At 45.0% G+C, this 24,173-nt stretch overlaps 1 protein-coding gene across 1 annotated transcript in view; it reads right to left on the reverse strand.

Annotated features, from left to right (window-relative positions):
- The window catches only part of LOC124616150 (trichohyalin-like), a 470,869-nt gene that overhangs the window by 189,595 nt on the left and 257,101 nt on the right, over nt 1-24,173 (reverse strand). Inside the window, exon 3 of the mRNA XM_047144429.1 lies at nt 4,860-4,956. Coding sequence (XP_047000385.1) covers nt 4,860-4,956 — 97 coding nt within the window. The remainder of the gene's footprint in view (nt 1-4,859; nt 4,957-24,173) is intronic.

Genomic DNA, 24,173 nt, shown 5'->3' on the forward strand with positions numbered 1-24,173 from the left:
AAACATGGGATATGCTATGAGAAGATACAAATGTAAGCAAGTCAAGGCCTGCAGCAAGTAAATTATTTGTGTCTCTCTACCCTGCAGAAAGACTTAATTGAAGAACAGTTGTACCTATTTTTGTGGACTTTTTACTCCACAATTACTGGGTTATTATAATTAAAGTGCAGCTACTCACAGAGGTCCAGTGTGAGCTGAAATTATCGTATGGCAGCGAAACTTGGTATATATGCTAATGTGGAAACGACTTACGCTTAAAAAATTAGTTCCAATTTGGGCCACCAGGTGCAATTCTGGCGCTGTGAATGCAAGAGCGACATATAGAAATGTTTCCGTATGTTGGGCATTAGGAATGGATAGTATAAGAGAGATGTATAGAAATGTTTCCAAATGTAGCGCATTAGGAACGGATAGCATGCTGAAAAGGTCAAACAAATGAGATAAGCATGATGTTGATTTTATCATTAACTGTGCTGATTACACATTTTGTTCAATTTGAGCATCGAAGAGGTCCACAAGACGCTGCAGCCGGAAAACGACGTGATTACCAGTGCTCGCAGCGGTTCCGCTGAAATCGGAGCAACGTGTTCCTGTATACTGGCCTTCAGCTCAGGCAGGGACCGAACGAGTCCCTGGTAAACGTATTCTTTTAGATATCTCCAGAGCCAAAAATCACATGAATTCAGATCAGGTGACCTTGTAGGCCATGATGCTGGTAAACGTCTGGAGATTACACGTTCGTTTAAGGTTGCATTAAGCAGATCTCCATACGGCGAGCGACATGAGGAGTTGCCCCATCTTGCATGAAAACAATAATTCCCACACGGTTGCCCTCTTTCATAACAGGAATCATATGCCGTACAAGAGGTCTCGACAACGTGCAAAAGTCACGGTACACCTGGCAGGCTCTCTGGGTGTATTCTGTTAAAAAAAGGACAGTCCGAGAATAAGGGTGCTTGTGAATCCACTCCACACAGTCACACACGGCAGGTGCCATGGCTCTTCGTGCACAACACGCGGTGTAACGCTACCCCAAATCCGGCAGTTCTATGTATTCACCGCACACTGTAGTCTAAAATGTGCCCTGTCACTCCATAGAGAATTGCCCGGCCACGTCATGGTCCGTGCCAGAAACCGAAGAGCGAATTCAGAACGTTGCTGCGTTCCTGCACCATCTGATCCTCGTACGGATACCAGTGTAAAATAGGCCACAAAACAGACCACAGTACTTTCCGTACTGTTGACCACGTGACGGATAATTCTCGTGACACTGGACGAGCACTGCCACTACCAGGGGCAAGCTCGTCAGTAACTTCCACGGGGATAGGAAGCCTTCGTCTTCCTCGTGCCGCACCAAGTTCATCCGCGTTTCCTAATTTCATTATCATCTCTTTTAAACAATTTTATGATAACTGGCCTCTCCTCAGACCTTTTAGTCGGCAATACTCTTTCAATGCAGCACTATCATTGCTGCCGCTCATATAAAACAGTTTCACAAACAGCCCACGGTTTCTCTTCTCAATAGCCATGCTGTTCACTCACGTTATGACTTGTCAAATGACATAGCGGATTCATACAGTCATGCAAACAGTGTTCAGCGCCATATCTGCACCGGGATGCCAAAACTAGAACTAATTTTTTTTCCCCAGCGTAAATCGGTTCCGCATTATGGCATTAGCATATCTACCACGTTTCGCTGTCATATGACAATTAGAGCCAACACCGGACCTTCGTAAGTTGCTACACTTTAATTGTAACTAACCGGTATGAATAAGCTCTCGAGTAAAATTAATTTGTTTGCAACTATACCGTAATGTATTCTCTCAAATTAATTTTGCGGAAGATCTGTGAACCCTTCTACAACTTTTCCTGCATCCAATTAACATCCAAAGAAGATCCACCCGATGAATCCGGTTTTCTCTGTCCGGATGAGAGAGTCTAGTATCTGCTTAAAAACTGTTTGAAGATCTTTCTGGAATGTCCATTTTAACACAGTCTCTTAGATGGCTACAGGATAATCCTTCAGATTGGTCTTTTAGACAAACGAATGGAGGGGGTACGTAAAATTCTAACTACATATTGAAATACCTTAAACATTCGAGACTACCAAGTAGTATGTCGCCAAGTGACTTGTGGGCGCCTGCAACGGAAGCAGAGGGTCTGAAAGTAAGACACTTATAATGAACAATACACTAACAATGTTTTTTTGATGAATATAGAAGACTATGGAGATTTTATTTGCGGTCACGCACAGGTAATGAATAAAACGTAATGAAGCCGGTTATGCAGAGACCTTAAATAGCATCTCTATTGAAATTTACTACAGTTCCTGTGATAGTAACATTAATGTATTGCCTTTTAGATAATTTATTATAACGTTATAATTGCTTTCCAGAGCCGCCTTGTCACTTGCAAAATTTAGTATGGAAGTTGATGCACACAGCCGCTATTCAACGAGATCATTCCTCTTGTTGTGGCTTCGTACTACAGAAGAAGTACAGCTCGAGAGTAATCTTTAATTGGGCGTATTACGTGTTGTTTACTTGCCAACGAAAGCTGTAGCTTGTGTAGTAAAGCTGACACCGTTTTTAATTGAACGAACAGGGATTTTTTCTTGATGGAAGGACTGGAATGAAGTGCACACGGCCAAGTGAAGCCAACTGAGGCGCTACTTGAACGACACGTCGCGATTCCAAGGCTGACCAACGTCCGGAAATCGGGACGCTGACCCATGACACCCCATACCGCATCCGAATGCATGACAGAGTATGACACGGCGGGCGGTCGGGATGCCGTTGTCCTCTGGCCCCAGTGGCGGAGTTGCTTTTGTGTCATGTATTTTTTTACTGGGTGATTACCTCATTAAACTCACAGAAACTGGTCATATTTTCTGAATGTTTAACTAAGAATAAGCGAGTTTAAATATTAATTCGCGACATAACCCTGCAGTGAAATGTTGCATCCCATAAGGCGGATCACCACCACCAGCACCAGCAGCACCACCACCACCATCACCACCACAATCGTCATCATCATCACCATTAGCAGCCTTTTCACAATCACTGGCGAACAAAGCATTTCTCCAGACTTCTCCAAGCATTATGGTTTCAGGCTACATGCCATCCATGTTTCAACTGCATGATTTTTTTATATCACCTATCCAACTCCCATTTTGGGTTATTTCTTGTCTCTAGGAATCCAGAAAAAATTTTCTTAGTCCATTTACCATCTATCCAGCGGCTACATGTCCCACTTACGCCATTCCATATTCAGTACAGCCACAATTACGTGGTGCATTCCATTTCGTTTCCCCGTTTCTCCTGGTTGATTCCCAACTTGCATCTCTCTACTGCTCGTTGCGCAAGCTTAATTTTGAACGGTTTTCGCTTTAAACGTCCATGTCTCGCTGCCACAAGTCAAAATCGGTAGCACAAACTGATTATATATTTTTTGTTTCAGACACATCAAGAGCTAAATTTTGAAAACCATAATAGCTTACTAACAGCACTCGCGGCCATTTTCATTCTAACGTTTATTGTTTTTGCTGTCCATCCATCGTTTTCCTTCGTCTGCCGCAAATACTAAAACTCAAACACTGGTTCTGTGGCTTCAGTACTCATTTCTACTATTTTCTTTCCGATGTGTTCGTTGTACATTATCTTATTATACAGGGCAGTCAGAAACAGTCTGAAACGCTTGTAAGAGGGTTGCAGGGTAGGTTGGGCTGAGAAATAAATTGTTAAGAACAAAATTTTAATATGACTTTGCGGTCGTTGTGGCCTATTTTACACCATATTTTAGATCTAGGTGACGATGCTATGCTGAGTGTATTTATGGTTTGACGATATCATTACGGCTCTATCACATTAGGACATGGTGTAGAACGGGTCTTAAGATGGTCATACTGATTGAAACCGGTCATCCTCAAAGGAATTTATATTGTGATCAAACACTGGAATAAAAAAAAAATTGACAGAATCGGATTACTGTTCATATTCGCGAGTATGTCGCAGCTAGTGGAATTAGCATTGAAGTTAACCAATCACGCCGTTGAGGGCACAGGTCCAAGTGGCCCGCCATAGACGGTTTCGCTAAACGAGTTCTTCGTTTGGTTTCCTAAAACTGAACGAAAGAGCGATACAGAAACTGGACATGGGGCGGTAGTAAGGATCGAACCCGAGCCAAAGGCTGAGCAGTCTCGTGCGCTATCATCTATGCTATGAGAACATCTGACACCTACTGTATCTGGTGGGCCTGTTTGGCTAACTTCAGAGCTAATTAACTCGGAAACGGCGCGTCGTATCGAATTTTTTCTTGACAATTATTTCTCAGCACAGCCTACCCTGCAACACCCTTACAAGCTTTTCAGACTGTGTCAGAGCAACCCGTATAATAAAATGAACATGATGGTGGGGGTTGTAGTGATGCTTCACTGTCAAGCGACGCATGAACCAACAGTCAGCCCAAGCTCTACGTGCGCAGTTTTCACGAGCTTTCCCCACTCTGGAAGAAGCCAAACAATTTACCTGCTTATCTGTCAGCAATACTGACACAGACATTCGCAGCCTACTACCAAGGCGTTTTCGGAACCCTTCATCTATAGATGGCAATAGGGCTAATTCATCCAGTGCTTTACGCCTACGCTTCTCTTCCTGTATCGTGTCAATATTAACGGCTTTGACTTCATGTATAAAACCGACTTGCAGCAGTTTCATTTAAACTGCCGTTGTACTTGTGGCTATAGCCCGTAGGGGAACAGCCCCGGCGGGAAGGTACTCGGCTTCAGCACGTTTTAGACACGTCCCGGCCGCGAGAGACGTGAGGCAGCGGCGGCTATCTGCGCCGTGCGACTGACTTACCGACGCCCTTGTTCTGCAGCATCTCCAACAGCTTCTTGATGCTCTCGTCGCGGGCCTGCAGCGTCTGCTTCTGCGTCTCTATCCGCAGCTCCAGCTCCTGTGGGCACCAGACACACCAAATTAGCAACACATCACACGGCTGCAACGAAAAAATCCTGCCGTCTACCAAGAGTAGTCTGCTCATTGCTGCTACACCAGCGTCAACAACTTATTACAAGGCAGACAGGACAACCAAGAGTACAGGATGACAGCATCACCAACAAAGTGAATGGAAACTTGATAAACAACAAGCCGGAAGTCGAAAACATTTTGAATAATCATTTTTTTAAATTTTGTAGAGAAAATAGGATCTAAATGTTCATTAGAAGAAGCAAGGCAGTTAATGGAAGAGGCCTTACCCACACCATTTGATACAATTGAAATTCCATCCACCTCTCCATCTGAAATTAGGATGATAATAAACTCTCTCAAGAATAAAAGTTCACATGGGATTGATGGCATTTCCAGCAGGATAATAAAAGGTTGCTCCCAAGAAATAACTGGGATTCTTAGCCACATATGTAATAGCTCTCTGAAGCAGGGTATTTTCCCAGATAGACTGAAGTATGCCATTGTTAAACCACTGCATAAAAAACGGGATACGTCTGAAGTCAACAGCTACCGCCCAACCTCTCATCTGACTGCCTTATCCAAAATTCTTGAAAAAGTAATGTATTGTAGAGTAGCTTCACACCTTTGTAAAAATAAAGTTTTAACAATGTGTCAGTTTGGTTTCCAGAAGGGTTTTTCAACGGAAAATGCTATATATACTTTCACTAAAGAAATATTAAATGCTCTGAGTAACCGGAAGTCACCCGTTGGGATTTTTTGTGATCTATCAAAGGCTTTTGATTGTGTAAATCATAGAATACTTCTAGATAAGCTCAAGTACTGTGGTATGAATGGGACAGTGCTCAAATGGTTTAAATCATATCTAACTGGAAGAGTGCAGAAAGTTGAAATAAACAGTTCACATAATATGCAAAAAACTGGTGATTTCTCAAACTGGGGAACAAACAAGAATGGGGTGCTGCAAGGTTAGGTCTTGGGTCCTCTGCTGTTCTTAATATATATTAATGACTTGCCATTCTATATTCATGAAGATGCAAAGCTGGTACTTTTTGCCGATGATACAAGTATAGCTGTCACACCCAACAGAGAAGAATTAACTGGTGAAATTGAAAATGATGTTTTTCAGAAAATCATTAAGTGGTTCTCTGCAAATGGGCTCTCATTAAACTTTGACAAAACACAGTATAATCAGTTCCACACAGTAACTGGAATGACCCCATTAATAAATATAGACTTCGATCAGAAATCGGCAGCTAAGGTAGAATATTCAAAATTTCGAGGTGTATGCATCGATGAGGGGTTGAACTGGAAAAAACACACTGAGGATCTGCTGAAAAGTTTGAGTTCAGCTACTTATGCTATCAAAACACACTGAGGATCTGCTGAAAAGTTTGAGTTCAGCTACTTATGCTATCAGAGTCATTGCAAATTTTGGCGATATACATCTGAGTAAATTAGCTTACCACGCCTATTTTCATTCTCTGCTTTCGTATGGCATCATATTCTGGGGTAACTCATCATTGAGTAAAAGAGTGTTCATTGCACAAAAGCGTGTAATCAGAATAATTGCTGGAGCTCATCTAATATCATCCTGCAGACACTTATTTAAAGAACTAGAAATCTTCACTGTAGCCTCACAATATATATGTTCACTTACGAAATTTGTTATTAACAATCCGAACGAATTCAAAAGTAATAGCAGTGTACATGGCTACAACACTAGGAGAAAGGATGATCTTCACTACTCAAGGTTAAATCTAACTTTGGCTCAGAAGGGGGTAAATTATGCTGCCACAAAAGTCTTTGGTCACTTACCTAATAGCATCAAAAGTCTGACAGATAGCCATATAGCATTTAAAAGGAAATTAAAAGAATTTCTTAATGGCAACTCTTTCTACTCATTAGATGAATTTTTCGATATAGTAAGTGGGTAATTTCCCAACCACCACAAAAAAAATTAAAAATATTGAGTGTCATGTAATATTTTGTGTAATGTAATATCTTGTATAGACCCCTTTTATTAACCTGACACGTTCCACATCATTACGAAGTGTCGTATTCATGACCTATGGAACAAGTACTAATCTAATCTAATCTAATCTTGAATTTACTGAACGCTATTTACGTAGAGTGTTGGAAAGAAAACTGAAACTGGGGCCAGAGCATTGCAGGGGACGTGTTATGGGGCAAAATTTCCATATAACAAAGGCCGAGAACGAATCGTTGTATAACTACGACTATTGCGCGGTAGTCAACTGCCGCCAAAAACTGGTCGCAATAATTTTTGAGACCGAGACTTTCATTCGTAACACACCAGAAATTTTCGATAGAGCGACCCAAATACTTCTTCGAGGATATTGACTTTGTGAAGGTGGAGGAAACAATTTCGAGAATTTATAGTAAAAATGCTATTTGAGAAAAAAGTATTTATAATTTAAAATGTTTTCTCCTTCTCCTTCACGCAGCAGGGTTGGGTTGGGTTGTTTGAGGGAAGAGACCAAACAGCGAGATCATCGGTCTCATCGGATTAGGGAAGGACGGAAAAGGAAGTCGGCCGTGCCCTTTTTTGTCTCCTCCCTCCCATCCTGGGGATGTGATGTGGTACAAAGGTTGCAGTTGGTGTATTATTGTGATTTTTTTAAATTTTATTTATTCATTTATTTGTTTCAGAGAGCAAAGTGCGGGGCGAAGGAAACCATGAAAGAAAACTGAAGGGTGGAATTTATACCACCCTTAACCAGTGCTACATCTTGCACCGGATGGGAAACAAAAACTGCGAAGACCTTTTCGCACTGGGGACAAAAAGAGGAAATGGGGCAAATACTGCTACAGAGTGTGAGGGTTCACAACGAAACTCTCCATCTGCTGTTTCATCCAGGTATGACTTCTCGTAATGATGAAAGTAGATCCCACGTTGTACCGTGTAGTGTTCTATCATCGTCTTGTAATTTTAGCTTCTCTTACCCGTGATGTTCCAGCTACATGGAGGGTCGTGGAACGCACTCCACAAAAAATTGGAAAAATATTGTCGATACTTCGGGTTACGGAGGATCTTGCAATGTCGTTCCTGCAAACAGTTCCAAAAGTCTAAAGTGTCCTTAGTGCCGTCTTGAAACAAATAATGCACTGCATGTCCATGAAGCCACGTCATTGCATTAGTTTTAGTGCGTGGGTAATACGTCTCATTCGGGAATAAGATAGTCTTGGGGTCGATATGATTCGGCGTTACCCGAAGGAAGTATGCTGACATTTGCCTCACTAAGTGCCACACTGCCGTAGACTCACCACAGCTAAGACGGTGTTCATCGTTGTCTTAAACGCCACAGCTCGTGCACGTGGGTGAGTCTACCATGTGTATCGCATGTAGCCTTGATCTGGTCACCTGCTTACCGTTGACAGTGATATACCACATCGCCGTGATGTCAGTGTCCAGTGTTACGTGGTGAATTGTCCTCCACACTACTCGCCAGTTGACATTCGGGTGCTTCCTCTCCACGACGTTATCGGGTCGTTCACGTTGCAGGATCCGATAAACCGTCTTTGCCGTCGCCAGTTGAGTCGCTGGTAAGGCAAGTCGAACGTAACTGAGTTCAAGGTAAAAGACACCGATGTAGAAGAGCGAGGAGGGGACGTGGTGTACCGGCACAGGTGGCAACAGGGAGGGCGGTGCTAGTTCTTCTATTAACAAACTGGTCAGACTGTCCGGACGGCGGTGCCATAGTTTGACTAATGTGCTCACAAATAGGGCGACCGCTCTGTCATGAACAAGATAAAGGCCAAGCCCTCCCCGATCCGGGGGAAGAGTGAGAGTCTCATATTTGATCTTGAAAAGCATTCCTGAACTCACGAAGGACCCAAATGCCGCAAGTATACGGCGAGCTAACATCACCGGTACAGGTAATATCTAGGCGCTGTGCGGAATGTGTGACGCTAAATGTGTGTTAACATACTGGGTCCTTTGGACGATGTCCAGGGCTCGTCGGCGGTTGTTGGCAATTCCAGTCCGAACATTTCGTAAAAGCCGTCGAAAGTTGCGAGCAGCGGTCCTTCGTATATCGTCTGTAAAATCAATGCCGAGACATTTCAAACTATCTCTGAGCTGTAAGGGGGTGACACTGTTCTCAGACAATCCGACCCCGATGTTCATCGCCACCGATTTTGCGACGTTGACACGACTACCAGTGGCCATGCCATATTTCGCTATCCAATTCAGTGCGCTAGCGGTGTCGTCATCATTGCAGATGACAATCACCAGGTCGTCAGCGTACGCTTTACATCGGAAAGTGTGGCCTCGTAACGTCATACCCGTTAGTCGTTGGCGCAGGCCGCAGAGGAGTGGTTCCATGGCCACAGCGTAAAGTAAAGTGGACAGAGGGCAGCGTTGGCGTATCGATCTAGAAATGGTGAGGGGCTGCGAAGGTCCGCCGTTGACGATCACCTTGGACGTCGCGCCACGGAGTAGTCGCATGACGACAGTGACGAATGGCTCTGGGTACCGCATATGTTGGAGGACCGCTTCCAAATAGTCGTGGTCCACTCGGTCGAAAGCTTGACTAAAATCGATTGCCGCCAGTGCACCCTTCAGACGACATGCCCTCGCCAGTGAGATCAAGTCACGATATTCACTGAGTGCTGTTTGACTATTATTGTCGCCTCCTAATGACGTTTGATCGGGTGAGATAACATTTCGTAACGTCTGGCGTATCCGCGCCGCCAACAGTCGAGAAAAGATCTTAAAGTCGCAGTTCAATAGCGTCAACGGGCGGTAGTCCTGCAGTCGTGATCCACCGGACGGTTTGTGAATAGGAATAATCATCCCTTCCACAAGGGCCGCAGGGAGCGGCACGTCCGGGGATAGTAGTTCGCGACAGATGTCCGTCCATCGGGAGGCTAATAAATATTGGAAAGTCCGGTAAAATTCCAAGGGGACGCCACCAGGACCCGGAGACTTGTTGACAGCTCCTTTTCCAATGGCGTCGATCACTTCTTCTTCTGTAATTTCGTCCATCAAGGCCGCTTCCATTGCCGGGGTGACGGTGCCGTAAATCGTCTGAGAGACCAGTGCTGTCGGATCAGGGGTCTGAGCGGAATAGAGTTGGGAATAATGATTGTAGAACGCTGTGTTTATGCCTTGTTGCGTGGTGAGGCGACGACCGTCCTCCGTGTCGATGAAGCGTATCAGCGCTCGTTGGCGTCGTTTACGTTCACGAAGGATGTCGAACATTGACGGGCGTTCGCTCGGAATCCGATCCTGCGTCCTCGAGCGGATGACTACCGCCTCTAGGTGGCGTCGGATATGAGCGAGGATCTGAGCCTTAGCACGGTGGACCGCCGTTTGTCGTCCCAGAGACGGTGCCATAGCATCGCAGTCGCGCAGGACCCGGAAGTAAAAGTCGAGTGTATGTCTTCGCGAAGTAGCGTGGTCGCGACCGTAGGTTATCAACGTTCGCCTCAGTGCCGCTTTGGCGCAGTCCAACCACCAGCGGATCGTTGTGGGATATGCACGGAGGCGATTTTCACACGAATGCCACGTATCCTCAACGGCTTGGCGGCAATCCGGGTACGACAGGTGAGCGATGTTTAATTTCCACGGGCTGCGGCTCCTCCACACGTGTTGCCGCCGCAGGGTGACGGCACAAATGTAAGCTGAGTGGTCCGAGAATGCTGCAGGCCACAGTTCCGCATCCTGTGTTCCAGCGGCGAGAGAGCGTGAGACATAAATCCGATCGATACGACTGGAAGAGTGACTCGTGAAGTGCGTGCATCCCGGTCGGTGGCCGTGAAGATGTTCTCAAGTGTCCACCATCTGCAGGTCTCGAATTAGGGTCTCGAGTTCCGGGCACGGATTATGTCGTGGGAGTTGGTCTCTGGGTGCCAGTACGCAATTGTAGTCACCTCCAAACACCAGGTGGTCGTGGCGGCCTTGGAAGAGCGGAGCGACGTCTTCCGCAAAGAATCGTGAACGTTCGCGACGTTTGTCCGTCCCGGAAGGTGCGTAGACATTGATAAGGCGGACACCCAGTACTGTGAGTGCCATTCCTCTTGCCCCAGGCAGAAATAGGATATCGTCCGCCACTATCCCTTCCCCAAGAAGTACAGCGACACCGCTGCCTGTTGAGGAAGCTGGAGAGACGCAAGCATCGTAACCGTACATGCCTGGGAAGCCGTCGACGTACACTTCCTGGAGAAGAGCTATATCGATGGAAGCAGAGTTCAACATATCCTGAAGAAAGGATAACTTAGCGCGCGTCCGTATAGTGTTGATGTTTATAGTTGCAACACGATAAGTTTGAGGTCTATCCATAGCATCCGTGTTGGCCATCAATACCCTTGTAAGGTTGTCTCGTCACTGTAACTGATGGCGGGAAAGGATCAACACTGGTGGGGTAAATTTCCCCCCGTGTCGTCCGACACGATGAGCAAGGAGTGTTCCTCACAGTCGTCCGCCCAGTCGCCATGAAATACCAACGGCTGTTTGTGGCTGTTAGTGGCTGCTGCGGCACTCGGCGCTGACTCCATCGGCTCTGCTGGCTGGGAATCGGCAGCGGCTGTCTGCTTGTGACACTGCTTTTCTGCGGGGTCGGAGGGGCTGAAGCCATCACCACGACGATCCGTTGAGTTTGATGTTACAGCGGCCTCTGTATCGCCGGCACCGTAGTCGGAATTTCCACAGTCCATGTCAGACGATCGCTGCAAACACTCGTCCGACGGAGCACGCCGCCGTCTCTTGTGTTTTCGCGGGGAACGCTGTTTACGGACGTGTGTTTCAGTATCTGAATGTGGGTGGATTTCTTCAACTGCTCCGGTGTCTGGGAGAAAAGCCGCTGTCGGCACAACCCGTGGGTCAATGTCCATCCTGGCATCCACGCCTTCTTGCAACGTCGGTCGGTGATTATCTTCAGGTGGGGGCGCCGTTGTAGAGGCCGGATCCTGTACTGCAGAATCCATCACGGTCTCGCTATCGGGGGCGGCTATCGGACTAATGTGGCCAGCAGCGGAAAGGGTTGCTGCCCGTGTAACTTCGGCGTAATTGAGAGGAAGGGTCGTCACCGTAGAAGGAGTCATAGATTCACCTGCCGGGATTTGAGTAAGCCGTCGTCGGAGACAATCCGACCGGACGTGCCCTTCTTGGCCACAACCAGAGCAAGTGCGTGGCTGACCGTTATACATAATGATCGCCCTACATCCACCGATGACAAGATATGACGGAACATGTTTGGTCAGTTCAATTTTAATCTGTCGTACCCCGTTAAGAACGGGGTACGTTGTAAAGGCGGTCCATTTTTCGGCCATACAGCTTATCACTCTGCCGTAGGGCTGGAAAGCCGCGGTCCGGTGGAGTTCGAAGACGCGTATCGTACGGAGGCCAAGCCCCGCGTGATCGATGGAGACTGCCCCAATATGGCCATCAGAATGTTTGAATTTAAGATCGTTCGCATGTGCGCGCACGATTTTGTTGCACACCTCGTCACTTACTAGCTTGACGAAGACAACACTGCTCGTAATAGAGAGATGGATACCAATTATGTCTCGCGGTTCAATTTTAACGTCGTCACGTAGAAAAAGGTTCCACTTCAAAAGCTCGCGGTCTTGCATGATCGGGTTGAAAACTGATCTTGATGGTGGTTTGTCTGTATGAATGTGCCATGTTGCGTCGGTAGTGATGGACTCTAAACTAGCGACAACGCAGTAGTAAACAACTACGGGCACTCGCGACCGCGCGGACGGGACGTAAACAAGACGTCCTCGCCGCAGCGCTGCGGAAAGCAGACTGCTCTTTCAAACGAACCACCCGGCATTTGTCTGGAGCGATTTAGGGAAATCACGGAAAACCTAAATCAGGATGGCTGGAGGCGGGATTGAACCGTCGCCCTCCCGAATGCCACTCAAGTGCGCTAGCCACTGCGCCACCTCGATCGATCTAAAATGTTTTCTTCATCGTCGGAGACCTAGCTTGTAGTTCGTTATTTACCTGTATCTTGAGACCAGATTCCATTAGAAGTTTGTCCACCAGGTCCATACAAGAATTACAAGGAAAGGAAACTCCAGCATTCGTCGTATAAATTTGAAACAGCTTTCTCATTATTAATACACATCGATTTCAATCGGAGAGTGATCATCTTCAGTCCTATACTAAGTCCTATGGACTCATACAGGCCGGCCGCTGGTGGCCGAGCGGTTCTAGGCGCTTCAGTCTGGAACCGCGCGACCGCTACGGTCTCAGGTTCGAATCCTGCCTCGGGCATGGATGTGCGTGATGTCCTTAGGTTAGTTGGGTTTAAGTAGTTCTACGTTCTAGGGGACTGATGACCTGAGATGTTAAGTCCCATAGTGCTCAGAGCCGTTTGAACCATTTCTCATTATGTAGTACAAATTAAAATACTTGGCTTTTAGTTTTCATTATCATAAAAATTGCACCTTACAGTATCACATGTCGACTGCCTTACTATGGGGGCCACTAACCCACCCCCAACCTAAAAAGTACTCTTACCCCCCTGAACTATTGCGCCCCTGAAGTGAATGGTTCTTGTTGTACCCTTGCCCGGTTCATGGCTGACGCTACAGATCATTCATTTATAATCATCATCATCATATGACGTATCACCAGATTAAGCGATGGAAGTTGAAGTTGTCACCCATAAGAATGCATTACCTGCCGGAGTCAACAAGTTAGTGAGGCAGCGGACTGAGGAAAAATTTAGGGTCCCTTGGGCTGTTTATGGCCGACGCTACAGATCAAATAACACTATACACATTCATGTCACCTACAGAGCTGAATTTCATATCAGTACCACCGATCTCTAATAAACACTGATACAGAATCATCTTCCGACAGCTTACACACACATCGGGTCCATGCAGACACATGTTTGTCGAAAAAAATATTAGCAGACCCACCACTTCTTGTAGAGGCATACGACTGGGTTGCCACAAAAGTCCTGTGTACCGAGCGAGGTGGCGCAGTGGTTAGCACACTGGACTCGCATTCGGGAGGACAACGTTTCAAACCCGCGTCCGGCCATCCTGGTTTAGGTTTTCCGTGATTTCCCTCAATCGCTTCGGGCAAATGCCGGGATGGTTCCTTTGAAAGGCCACGGCCGACTTCCTTCCCCATCCTTCCCTAACCCGATAGGACCGATGACGTCGCTGTTTGGTCCCCTTCCCCATATCAACCAACCAAAAGTCCTGTATGCGATAACATCAAGAGGAGGAAAATTCTCCACACTCGTTGCCAAATAACGGACAGCTGAATCAACACGAACAATAGCAATAGTCAGTCACACTTGTCCAACTTCAGCGGCAACATTAGTTAAAGCAGAACCAATAAGTGCACCACGAAACATCGGCTGAACAGGGGAGCCTAGATTTCCATTGGTCCGTTGCCACGCTAAGTCGGGATATGGGATATAGACTTCGGCGCGTAATCTGTTCTTAGGAGTGACAACTCAATTTTCATCGCTTAATCTCGTGATACGCCGCATGGTGATGATGTTGATGATGATTATGATCATAAATGACTAATATGTAGCGTCAACCATGAACCTGGAGAGGGTACAACGAGAACAATTCACTATGACTGAGGGGGAGGGGGGGGGGGGAGGAGGAATTTTAAGGAATTAGATTTTGGAAAGTCGGGTTAAATGAATACACATCCACACGCTTGTCGCTGGTGCCGTTTTACGGCCGTAGTTCTGACCTTCGGGTATATGTAAAATTCAGTTCGACTGTACGTCCCCTACTCTGCTTCGACATTTTTATCAGGTTTTGTTTCCTGTACGGTGTTTAACAATATCGATTGAGGCTGCGTAATATGAATATTTATTTGAAGTCTTGTGGAACCAGTATCGGTCATTAAGCCCATCTCTAGCACGATGAGAAAACTAAAGCAAAAACCAATGAGAACTGACATTTACCTAAAAATAATTTCACAGCTGTAAATATTATTGTATCATGTCGGCCTACAAACCAACTGTCAGACTGGAGTCCACTAACCTGATGATTGCATTACACTGACGTGATTACTGATCGAATGCACCTATGGCAATTGGATGACTGAATATGGAAAGTGAAAAGCAAAGAGTACGCATCGCACAGTGGAATTTTAAAGCAAGCGAAGTAGGTTGACGCTGATTGAATTGTGTCCCAAATAGCACACTCGAATTTTCCAAGGAACTGCAGTGTATGTAAAAGAAGCACACAGGCAAAGGTACTTTGACGGTTCTTTATTGACGAGAAGAATTTTTGTTCTTTCTATATTCGGGCAGATTTATTTCCTGTTACAGGTCACAACCATATAACGTGATTGTTTTACAACACTTACATGAGAAAACATTTTCTAGTCCGAGTTAAATGCTAGTGCAAATATTATCGGCTGTCAGAAGCACTTGAACATATAGTGGGTCAAACAATCTCAACAGCAGGAAACGATGTTCAGTTGAGGATCAAATACCAGTAAGGATAACAGGTTCGACGTACACATGTGGAACATAATAATTTTCTTTGTAGGGAGAAAATAGTGAACCTACTACTACTACTTCAGATACGTTTACGACACAATCTTTGTAACAAGTGACAGATCTTCATGATGCAAAAAAAAGTTTACCTTATTTCTTAAAAATTCTGTTAAATTTAAAATAAAACCAATCTTGCACTACCGAAGAGATAGGAGAACTGAGTCTGAAACTGTTGCCCATAAACTTCATATCAGAATCCTGTATTTTGAAGGCCTACGTCAGAAATACAGGTCACACAGAGAATTGCCAGCATCGCCTCAGACACATCCTTCATTGATGCGCCTACTGATGCCTCTACTAGATTCAGAGGTAAAACTGTTAAGAAAAACAAGGCATCTGTGTTAGCAAAAAACATTCATACTCTCTTAGTATTTACTTGGACGCATATTAACCTTACGCTGATACAACTTATCCGCGTCAAGAGATATGACATCGAAACAGCGATTATACTCTGCTTATTTCATGAGACAGTTACACCGGAAGAATATTCAGGAAATAACGACGGAGTTGCCCACAAAATAAAAATGCTTCTGCAATTGTACTTGTGAGGCAGTCCGCAGGTGAGTCAAATAAAAGAGAGCCAGCAGCGATCAAAATCAGTCAATTTCACACTAAATGGTGATCTTCAGCGTGAAGCTATGTAGGCATGCAGTGTTTTCTTGTCATAGTGACATTGGACGTGGTTTGCCATTAGATTCGTTGCATCCGACAGTAAAATGCCAAGTTTGTATGTACAAATCTGATTGTGGATTGAAAGAGGCCTCTAAGCTTAACGTGCCTATCAGATGAACAAAACACCATTATGAGCGTCATATGTAAACTATAGGACACTATCTCCCCATCCTCTACTCTCCACACGCTGATATATATATATATATATATATATATATATATATATATATATATATATATATATATATATATATATATATATAGTCGGGATTCGAAACTCGTAGTTCAAGGTTGGTAATACCGAGTGTAAAATCAAAGACTACTTAGAATTAAGTAGAAGACGCGATTAAAGACAAGAATTAATCAGAATACCTTAATAGTTGGTAAGTACTAAAAACTGATTCTTAATTTTGTGTGTTCTGGAGGTGACAGAAATGATAATAGAGTAATGATATTCCTAGAGTAAAGAGGCATTTGCCCCGATTTTTACAACAAAATAACTAATTGGCTTGATAAGTTACATGCCTTCACCAAGATGAAAATGTCCGTTAAAACAGAGTCTTTGTGTGCAATAATGCTGGAAGCTGAAGAAATGAATTAAAATTTATGCCACGGCCGGGATTCGAACCCGGTTTCGAGCCCCGGCCGTGGCACACATTTTAATTCATTTCTTCAACTTCCAGCATTATCGTAGATAAAGATGAGACTTAAATGTCTCGGGGAAACTATAATTATAAGAGTCTTTGTAGATAAGAAACAGCTTTCAGGCACTGGCGTAAACCAGCATGATGAAATTGATGGTTTTTCAGTAGTGTTTAAATGGGGTCAAGGAGGAACAGCAGCAGCCACTTTCAGCTAAACTTCCAGGGAACAACCCGCACTTCTGCGATACAGTCACCAAAATACGTGGACCAGCAGCTTAGGTGCCGTGCTGATAGATGTTTACCTCAGTGCTGAAGCCCCAGAAGCTTGGCTGGATCCATGTCACAGCATTTTGTGTTGATCACGTCGCCAGGTGGTCCTTCAAACCTCCAACATGTTGCCAACAGGGCAATGAATATCTGAGGATGCTCGCGTCTGATGAGCATAAGTAATGAATACATGGAATAATACGTGACCTGTGGCAATTTATCGGTGCTGGATTACAACCGTCATTGTGTCGTCTACTGGTGATACCTGTCTGCATTTGCTAAGATTGCTGGTAATCCGAAATGTACACTCGAATTGCTGATTTTGACTTCACCCGGTCTTACTGTGAAATATATGCAGGAGGAAGTAATGTATTGGTCGACTTTCCAAGGAACGTGCGCTTTCGGAATTTTAACATCAAGAAACATTGTGATCCACAATGCCTCTCTTGTCGTGTCTAACACTGGAACTGTACGAACATCTTGCGATGCTTTCGCTATTACTAAACGAGCCTGTGACGAGACGCAGTGTTCCACTCTGGCTTTCCTCCATTTCCTTTGTCAGCCCTATTTGGTAAGAGGCGCAAACTGTTGACCAATACTCAAATATCGGTCGAACGAGGTTTTTTTTTTAAAAAAAAACATTCCCTTCGTGGGAGGAGTACACTTCCTGAAGATTCTTCTAACTAATCCCAGTTTGGCGTATGCTTTTCCTAAAGTTAGTTTTTATAGTCGTAGCACCCTTAAATCGCGCTGTACGGGTACTACCACATATTTAAGGGGTGCTACTATTTTCCGTAATTGTTGGAAAATCCTATAATCAGACTTTATCAAGCCCTTTTACATATTTAAACACAGTACTGTTTATGTATATACCGGCGCTCAGGTAAATTCCATGGTCCATGTCCTCCAGAACGCGTTCGATACAGTTCCGCACTATCACCAAATGAAGAGTACTAGTGTATGGGATCTGAGACCACTTTTATGATCGTCTTCAAGAGTTCCTAGCAATCATAGCACAGCATGTAGATCCGAACAGAAGCAAATCTTCGACGCAAAAGTATCTTTGGGCCTACTTCAAGTAAGTGTTGTAGCACCATCACATATATAAATGATACAGAGGATAGTTTGGGAAGATCCTTAAAGCTGTTCGTGGATTATGCTATTGTACGCTGTTGGTCACTGGAACTGCAACCACAAAAGATACCATTAACAAATTGTTTCTGGTTATTATGTCGCGGTCGAATGGATTTCACATTTACACACAACATTTCCTTCCTATCCGCGGAGGAAATTTTCAAGAAAGGCTGTAGCTTCTTCGAGTGTCCGATTCACACCCTGGCTCGCTACTGACTGCAGGAAAATTCCGTTTAGACATGCTCCCGCGCGGTGGCCTGACGTCACACGGTTTGAATACCCGAGCGCAATTGGCCGTTGTCGACTAGCGTCGTCCGCTGTTGCTGTTACCCCACGGTGGAAGACTGGTACACATCTTCAGCATCGGGTTATAAATATCATTCACTTTCACGCTTCCTCCTTCATATTTAAATTCCTGGCTGCTTTACAATCTGTATGGTCTCTCTGTATAACTTTTCATAGTATCCGCTTGTGGCTTCCAGTACTGCAGACCTATCAAAATGAATGTGGTTGTCTCCTGGCAGGAAACCATGTTCCGCAACAGCTGATCCATCAGCTCCACCCTTCTACAATTGCCGTTATGCTCTCTAGTCGTCTTTTGAAAGTTCTTTTTGTAGTACCCACGTACACCTCACCACAACTACAAGGAAACCTGTAAATTCTCGATTTTTCCAATGGTTTGCAGACATCGTTTGAGCGAGCGAGGATGTGAATCAGACACTCGAAAAGCTCCGAACCTCCTTGGCAATGTCCTCCGCATATGGCGACGAAACGTTCGGCTTAAATGTGAAATCCATTCGACCTCGGCGTAATAGCCCGGAACATCTAATTAATTTTGACATTTCCGGCAGTAAAAATTTACATTTTAGAAGGAAAGAAAGTAACAAAATTTTACTTATTGTGCATATGCAGTATAGTACAAAGAGCAAACGATTAAGTTTGTAGATAATTTGAGGATATTTAAAGTGCGAAAATAGTGCACAGAGCTGCTACCTCTAGAGTAACAATGGCTGCAGTGAGGCTAGGTACTGAGTTGGCCGGGCTTGGGTGTGTCATTTCATACTGCTTCAGCCCTATCAGTTGGACTGGCTGGTGAGTAGTGGTGTTCCAGTCTCTTGGCAACCTATGATGTGAACTTTTCGTAGGTTGGAAGATCTCGAGAACGTGCTGGTCATGGAAATAGCCGACTATTCCCTTTTTGTGGTTGGTTAGGACCACTTGGGCACTTTCAGTCTTGCACTATCTTTAGCAAAGATAACGTCACTGAGGCCTCGAAGCTAGGGCCCAGCCACTAATCTTAACACGTCAGAAATGTTGTCAAAAGCACCGGCTATGCAAACCACAGGTGATCATGTTCTGTACCCATTGACACCCCTATAGAGTCACATCGGGTACTGAACCCTATTGACGATGACAAACTTGATCTAACTTTTCTGTCCACGTCTGATGCAAAAGCATAAACCATAGACAGAGGAATAGTCTTCTGCATGTAAACTATGAGTGAAGTCAAGGCCGTCGAGTAACTAAGCAAGATCGTTTTGGTTGCAGCAGTATGACGATAAACTAGGAACAGAATGCAAGCTGGAACTATAGAGACTGGCCGCCCAACTGCCATAGTTCTGAGAGTGAGGCGTAGCCCATGCGACACGCCAGTCTAACCTCCTGCAGAACCAACGGCAGTTATCATAACTAGATCCAGCGACATACAGCGTGTCTACATCGCTGTCAATGCCCGCTGTAGTCAGTGGTGCTAAACTGACAACGTTTGTTGTCCTGGGCTCTTCCAAACACGGGTACGACCACCGTGCTACTGTAAGCAGACCTGGGAGTCGTGTGAAAAGACGACGTGGTGCCACTGCTGTGTCGTTGGACGCATCAGTGACGGGAGACATCTCTCTGTTGGTGTTAGAGGTGTACAAATTCCCCTTGCAGCCTGCTTGCCCCTAGCTCCTCTGCAACCATTCATGCAGGTCAGCCTGCCACAACGTAAACACAAGAGTGCACGTGTACTGAGGCATAGTGGGTAATGCGGCCGACTTGGGCTCCCGCAAGCCCGGGCTACTTGGGTTCCCGCAGGCCTGCCAAGCTTCTCGGGACCCGTTCAGCTTGCTGCGTCTGACAACAGGTTGCGCTGTCAAGCTACCGTGACTAGAGTAGCCAGGTAGTTATCCCGCAGTTCATTTATCGCAACGGTGGGGGCAGCACAATGAATAGGTCGAACTTTAGTGAGATTGAAAAAAATTGACAACTGGCGAAGACATGTTGGTAACGAAACAGAGAGCCGGCCGGAGTGGCCGTGGGGTTCTAGGGGCTACAGTCCGGAACCGAGCGTTCGCTACGGTCGCAGGTTCGAATCCTGCCTCGGGCATGGATGTGTGTGATGTCCTTAGGTTAGTTAGGTTTAATTAGTTCTAAGTTCTAGGCGACTGATGACCTCAGAAGTTAAGTCGCATAGTGCTCAGAGCCATTTGAACCATTTGAACGAAACAGAGCTCAAGTGCCGCATGGGAAACGTTTTCGTGTGTTTATGACGCCGCAAACGATGTCAAAATCTTTTGTAAGGTGCTCAATTCCATGCACTGTCCGAAATATTATGTAGACAGTGATGTTCCTGTTGATGGTCAAGCGTGCAAAATTTCTTCGAGATCCGAATAAAACTGTACGTTGGTGTAGAAGTGTGTAAGTAAAGTACCCTCCCCCATACACCATTCAGAATTTTAAGCAGACAGCGCCCTTCATCCTGCTTTGAATATCAAGTGTGACAAATTTCATCAAGATAGGAATAAAAACGTACAATTTGTCGAATTCCGTTAGGTAAAGTAACCCCTGCCATGCACCCGACGAAATTTTATGTAGACTGTGATCTTCCTCTTGGTTTCAAGGTACAGTGTGCAAAATTTCGTGAAGATTGTATCCAATACAAACACACGGACACAATGAAAACGCACTTTCAGGTTTTCTCAAATTTTCCGATTTTTCGGTCGATTTTCCAAAATTTTATTTCATAAAAACCTTGTCCTGAGAATTACGAACACAGCAAAAAAAAAAAAAAAAAAAAAAAAAAAAAAAAATAGCCGAATTGGTCCAGCCGTTCTCGAGTTTTACGCTTATCAACACATTTTGCAATTCATTTTTATTTATATAGATAATACGCCCGAAATATACTCGTAAAGGAAGAATGAACAAATAAAACCGAATATTTTTGACCTGAAATTAATATATATATATATATAATTATATAACGTTGGGGTTTGTCTTTTGGTGCTCAGTTAAAATAAAAACTTTTAATTAACGTTCATAATGCGACAATGGCGAGCGCAGACTAAACGGCTGCGTAGCGCAGCTCAGCAGTAATATCGACAGACAAGCAAGTTTCCCACAGCCTGCCCGGGTTGGGTTCTGCTTGGCTTGGCTGGGAGTGAAGCAGCCTGCCCGTTCTGTTGACAACGCGCGGCGGCCTGCCCGCCTGGCCACCAGGCAAGCATGGGCGGGTTAAAAGCGGAACATGTACACCACTGGAACTTGGTGTGTCAAGGGAAGCTACAGCACTCGTCACCGTGTTGACAGTCAGAGTTGCTCCACACGACATCACACTCCCGTGTGGATACTTGTAATTTTGCAATCAAGTCAGTTTCCTGACTCAAAGTACGTGACGTGACTATACGATACTGTATGGCCAGAAGCACTATACGTCTGTCCTCCCGGGCGCTAGAATCGTGGAACCTTTGAGATCTTGCATGACGTTGAGTGTTGTCCTCCTGAACTCTTGGATTCCATATTCACTTGACAGTCGTGGAATCCTGGCTAAGGTGAGCAGCAATATCGTGAAATGATATGCCGCATTCTTGTTACGCCACGATCCTGCTATTGTCGAATGTTTCTTACACGACACTGAACATGGTCTTCTCACATACAAACAACATTCTAATACGATTTCTGAACAAAAAAATGCTCGCTCGCACTTTGCCCTACAAACTTAACGTGGTCTGCAATACGTACTGCAGTTTCCCTGGCTTGTTTCCAGTCGAGCACGTGTGGGATGAGGTGGGGCGACGAGTGAATCGTGCGACTCCTCCACACAAAACTTTTCCAGACCCACCCGTACAGATCGGGCAGTGTGGAAGCAGCATTCCTCACCTTTATGATGGACTCCATGACAGAGTCGGTGTCTGCACTGCCGCCTGTGCAGGCTACACTGCGTACTACTATGGGTCTATTGCTGGTACCTCAGAACCGTTTGAGTTGCGTATCTGTGAATGTAATCATTCCATGTACTCCATACGTATTTTTCCTACAGTTAATTCTGAAGGGAATAGAAAACTCTCACTGAGTGTTTAATTTTTCCGGCAGTGTAAATCAAGATGTAGAATACAGTGCGTGGAACAACGTGCGTTCACACGCTCGATTTACATGGCAAAATACGGCTCTGGAACGGTTGATGTTTACAATACAGACCACGTTTTCATTTTGTTTTATTACTTACAGTGGCGGGCATTTTATTCGTAAATATTTGCGAACATGGTAGCATGGCTATGAATTGGGCACCAGGCCAGCTCAATTTACAGGGATTCACTGCGAAACACTCTTAATAACTTGTCAGTAACAAACTCGAGATACGACAAGAGATATGCTTTAATGATTCCAACGAGTGGTTTCATAAAATTGTGAGGCACATCTTTATTTCGAAACCGAACAAATGGGTTTCATTTTGTGATCGATGTAGTATAACATGCTGAACGATGATGGTCAAACAAGCTGGCTGCAAATAGATTCTTAAACAGAATCCCAACTCAGTTTTCATTACTTCTTTGTATAAATCTTGACCGCTGGCATTTAATTTTAAAATTCTCTGTGACCAGACAAAAAACTATGCCATAATTTTTCATTACTGTATTTTCGTTTTCTTTGAATCGAACTACGTTTTCGATTCATTCTAAATGCCGTGCTAACCGACTTACATATACATTCTGAAACAGGTCCCTTTAGCTGAAGTACCAAATTACCAAACGACATTTACACTTAGTAACCAGTAAGATTATTATACACTGTGTTTGCGAGATGACAATAAAGGCTTTCTCTGTCGTGTGTTTAAATTCTTCGATACTAACTGCTCCGAAAAGGTAATGAATTGAACTCTTTGCAAACAGGGAAAGCATGAAAAGCCTAGAGCGCTGCTCTCATATGACAAACCCCAATTGGTAATGTGCTATCTGATTAGCACGTGCAGGAGAATGGTGTTCCTCAGGGAAGCGTTTCAAGTGTCACCCTCTTTGCCATCGCCATTAACAGTATCACGTCCACTATCCGGAGTCCTGCCCAGTGCTCCTTGTTTGTGGACGATTTTGCTGTTTTCTGTTCTTCCTCCAATCTTGTCACTGCTAGTCGGCAGCTGCAGCTTACGATAAAGCGATTAGAGGCATGGACTGCGAAGACGGGTTTTACCTTTTCTGCAGACAAATGTGTGTGTGTTCATTTTAATCGTTCTCGACGTGCTTTTACCTCCCCTGTATTGCGTCTGAGGGACACCATTCTTCCTTTTAGAGACACTGTGAAGTTCCTGGGCCTCACTTTTGATTCCAAGTTGTCGTGGTTGCCGCACCTTAAAGACCTCAAGGTGCGGGCCCTGAAGGCGCTGAATATTTTGAAGTGTCTGAGCCATCGGTCCTGGGGAGCAGATCGGGCGCGTCTGCTGCAGTTTTATAGGGCTTTAGTCCGGTCGCGTCTTGACTATGGATGCACAGTGTATGGGTCAGCGAGGACTTCGTATCTGAAGATTCTTGACGCAGTACACCATGAGGGTATCAGGCTCGCCACTGGTGCCTTCCGTACCAGTCCCATCCCCAGCCTGTGTGCTGAGGCAGGGGAACCGCCGCTCGCCATCCGGCGGAAACTCCTCATGGTGCGACGGGTGTGTCAATTCCTTGCCTTTCCTACCTCCCCTGCGTACCCTACTGTTGCCCGACCACCTATGG

Source organism: Schistocerca americana, chromosome 5 (genome assembly GCF_021461395.2).
Source record: "Schistocerca americana isolate TAMUIC-IGC-003095 chromosome 5, iqSchAmer2.1, whole genome shotgun sequence".
Classification (NCBI taxonomy): domain Eukaryota; kingdom Metazoa; phylum Arthropoda; class Insecta; order Orthoptera; family Acrididae; genus Schistocerca; species Schistocerca americana.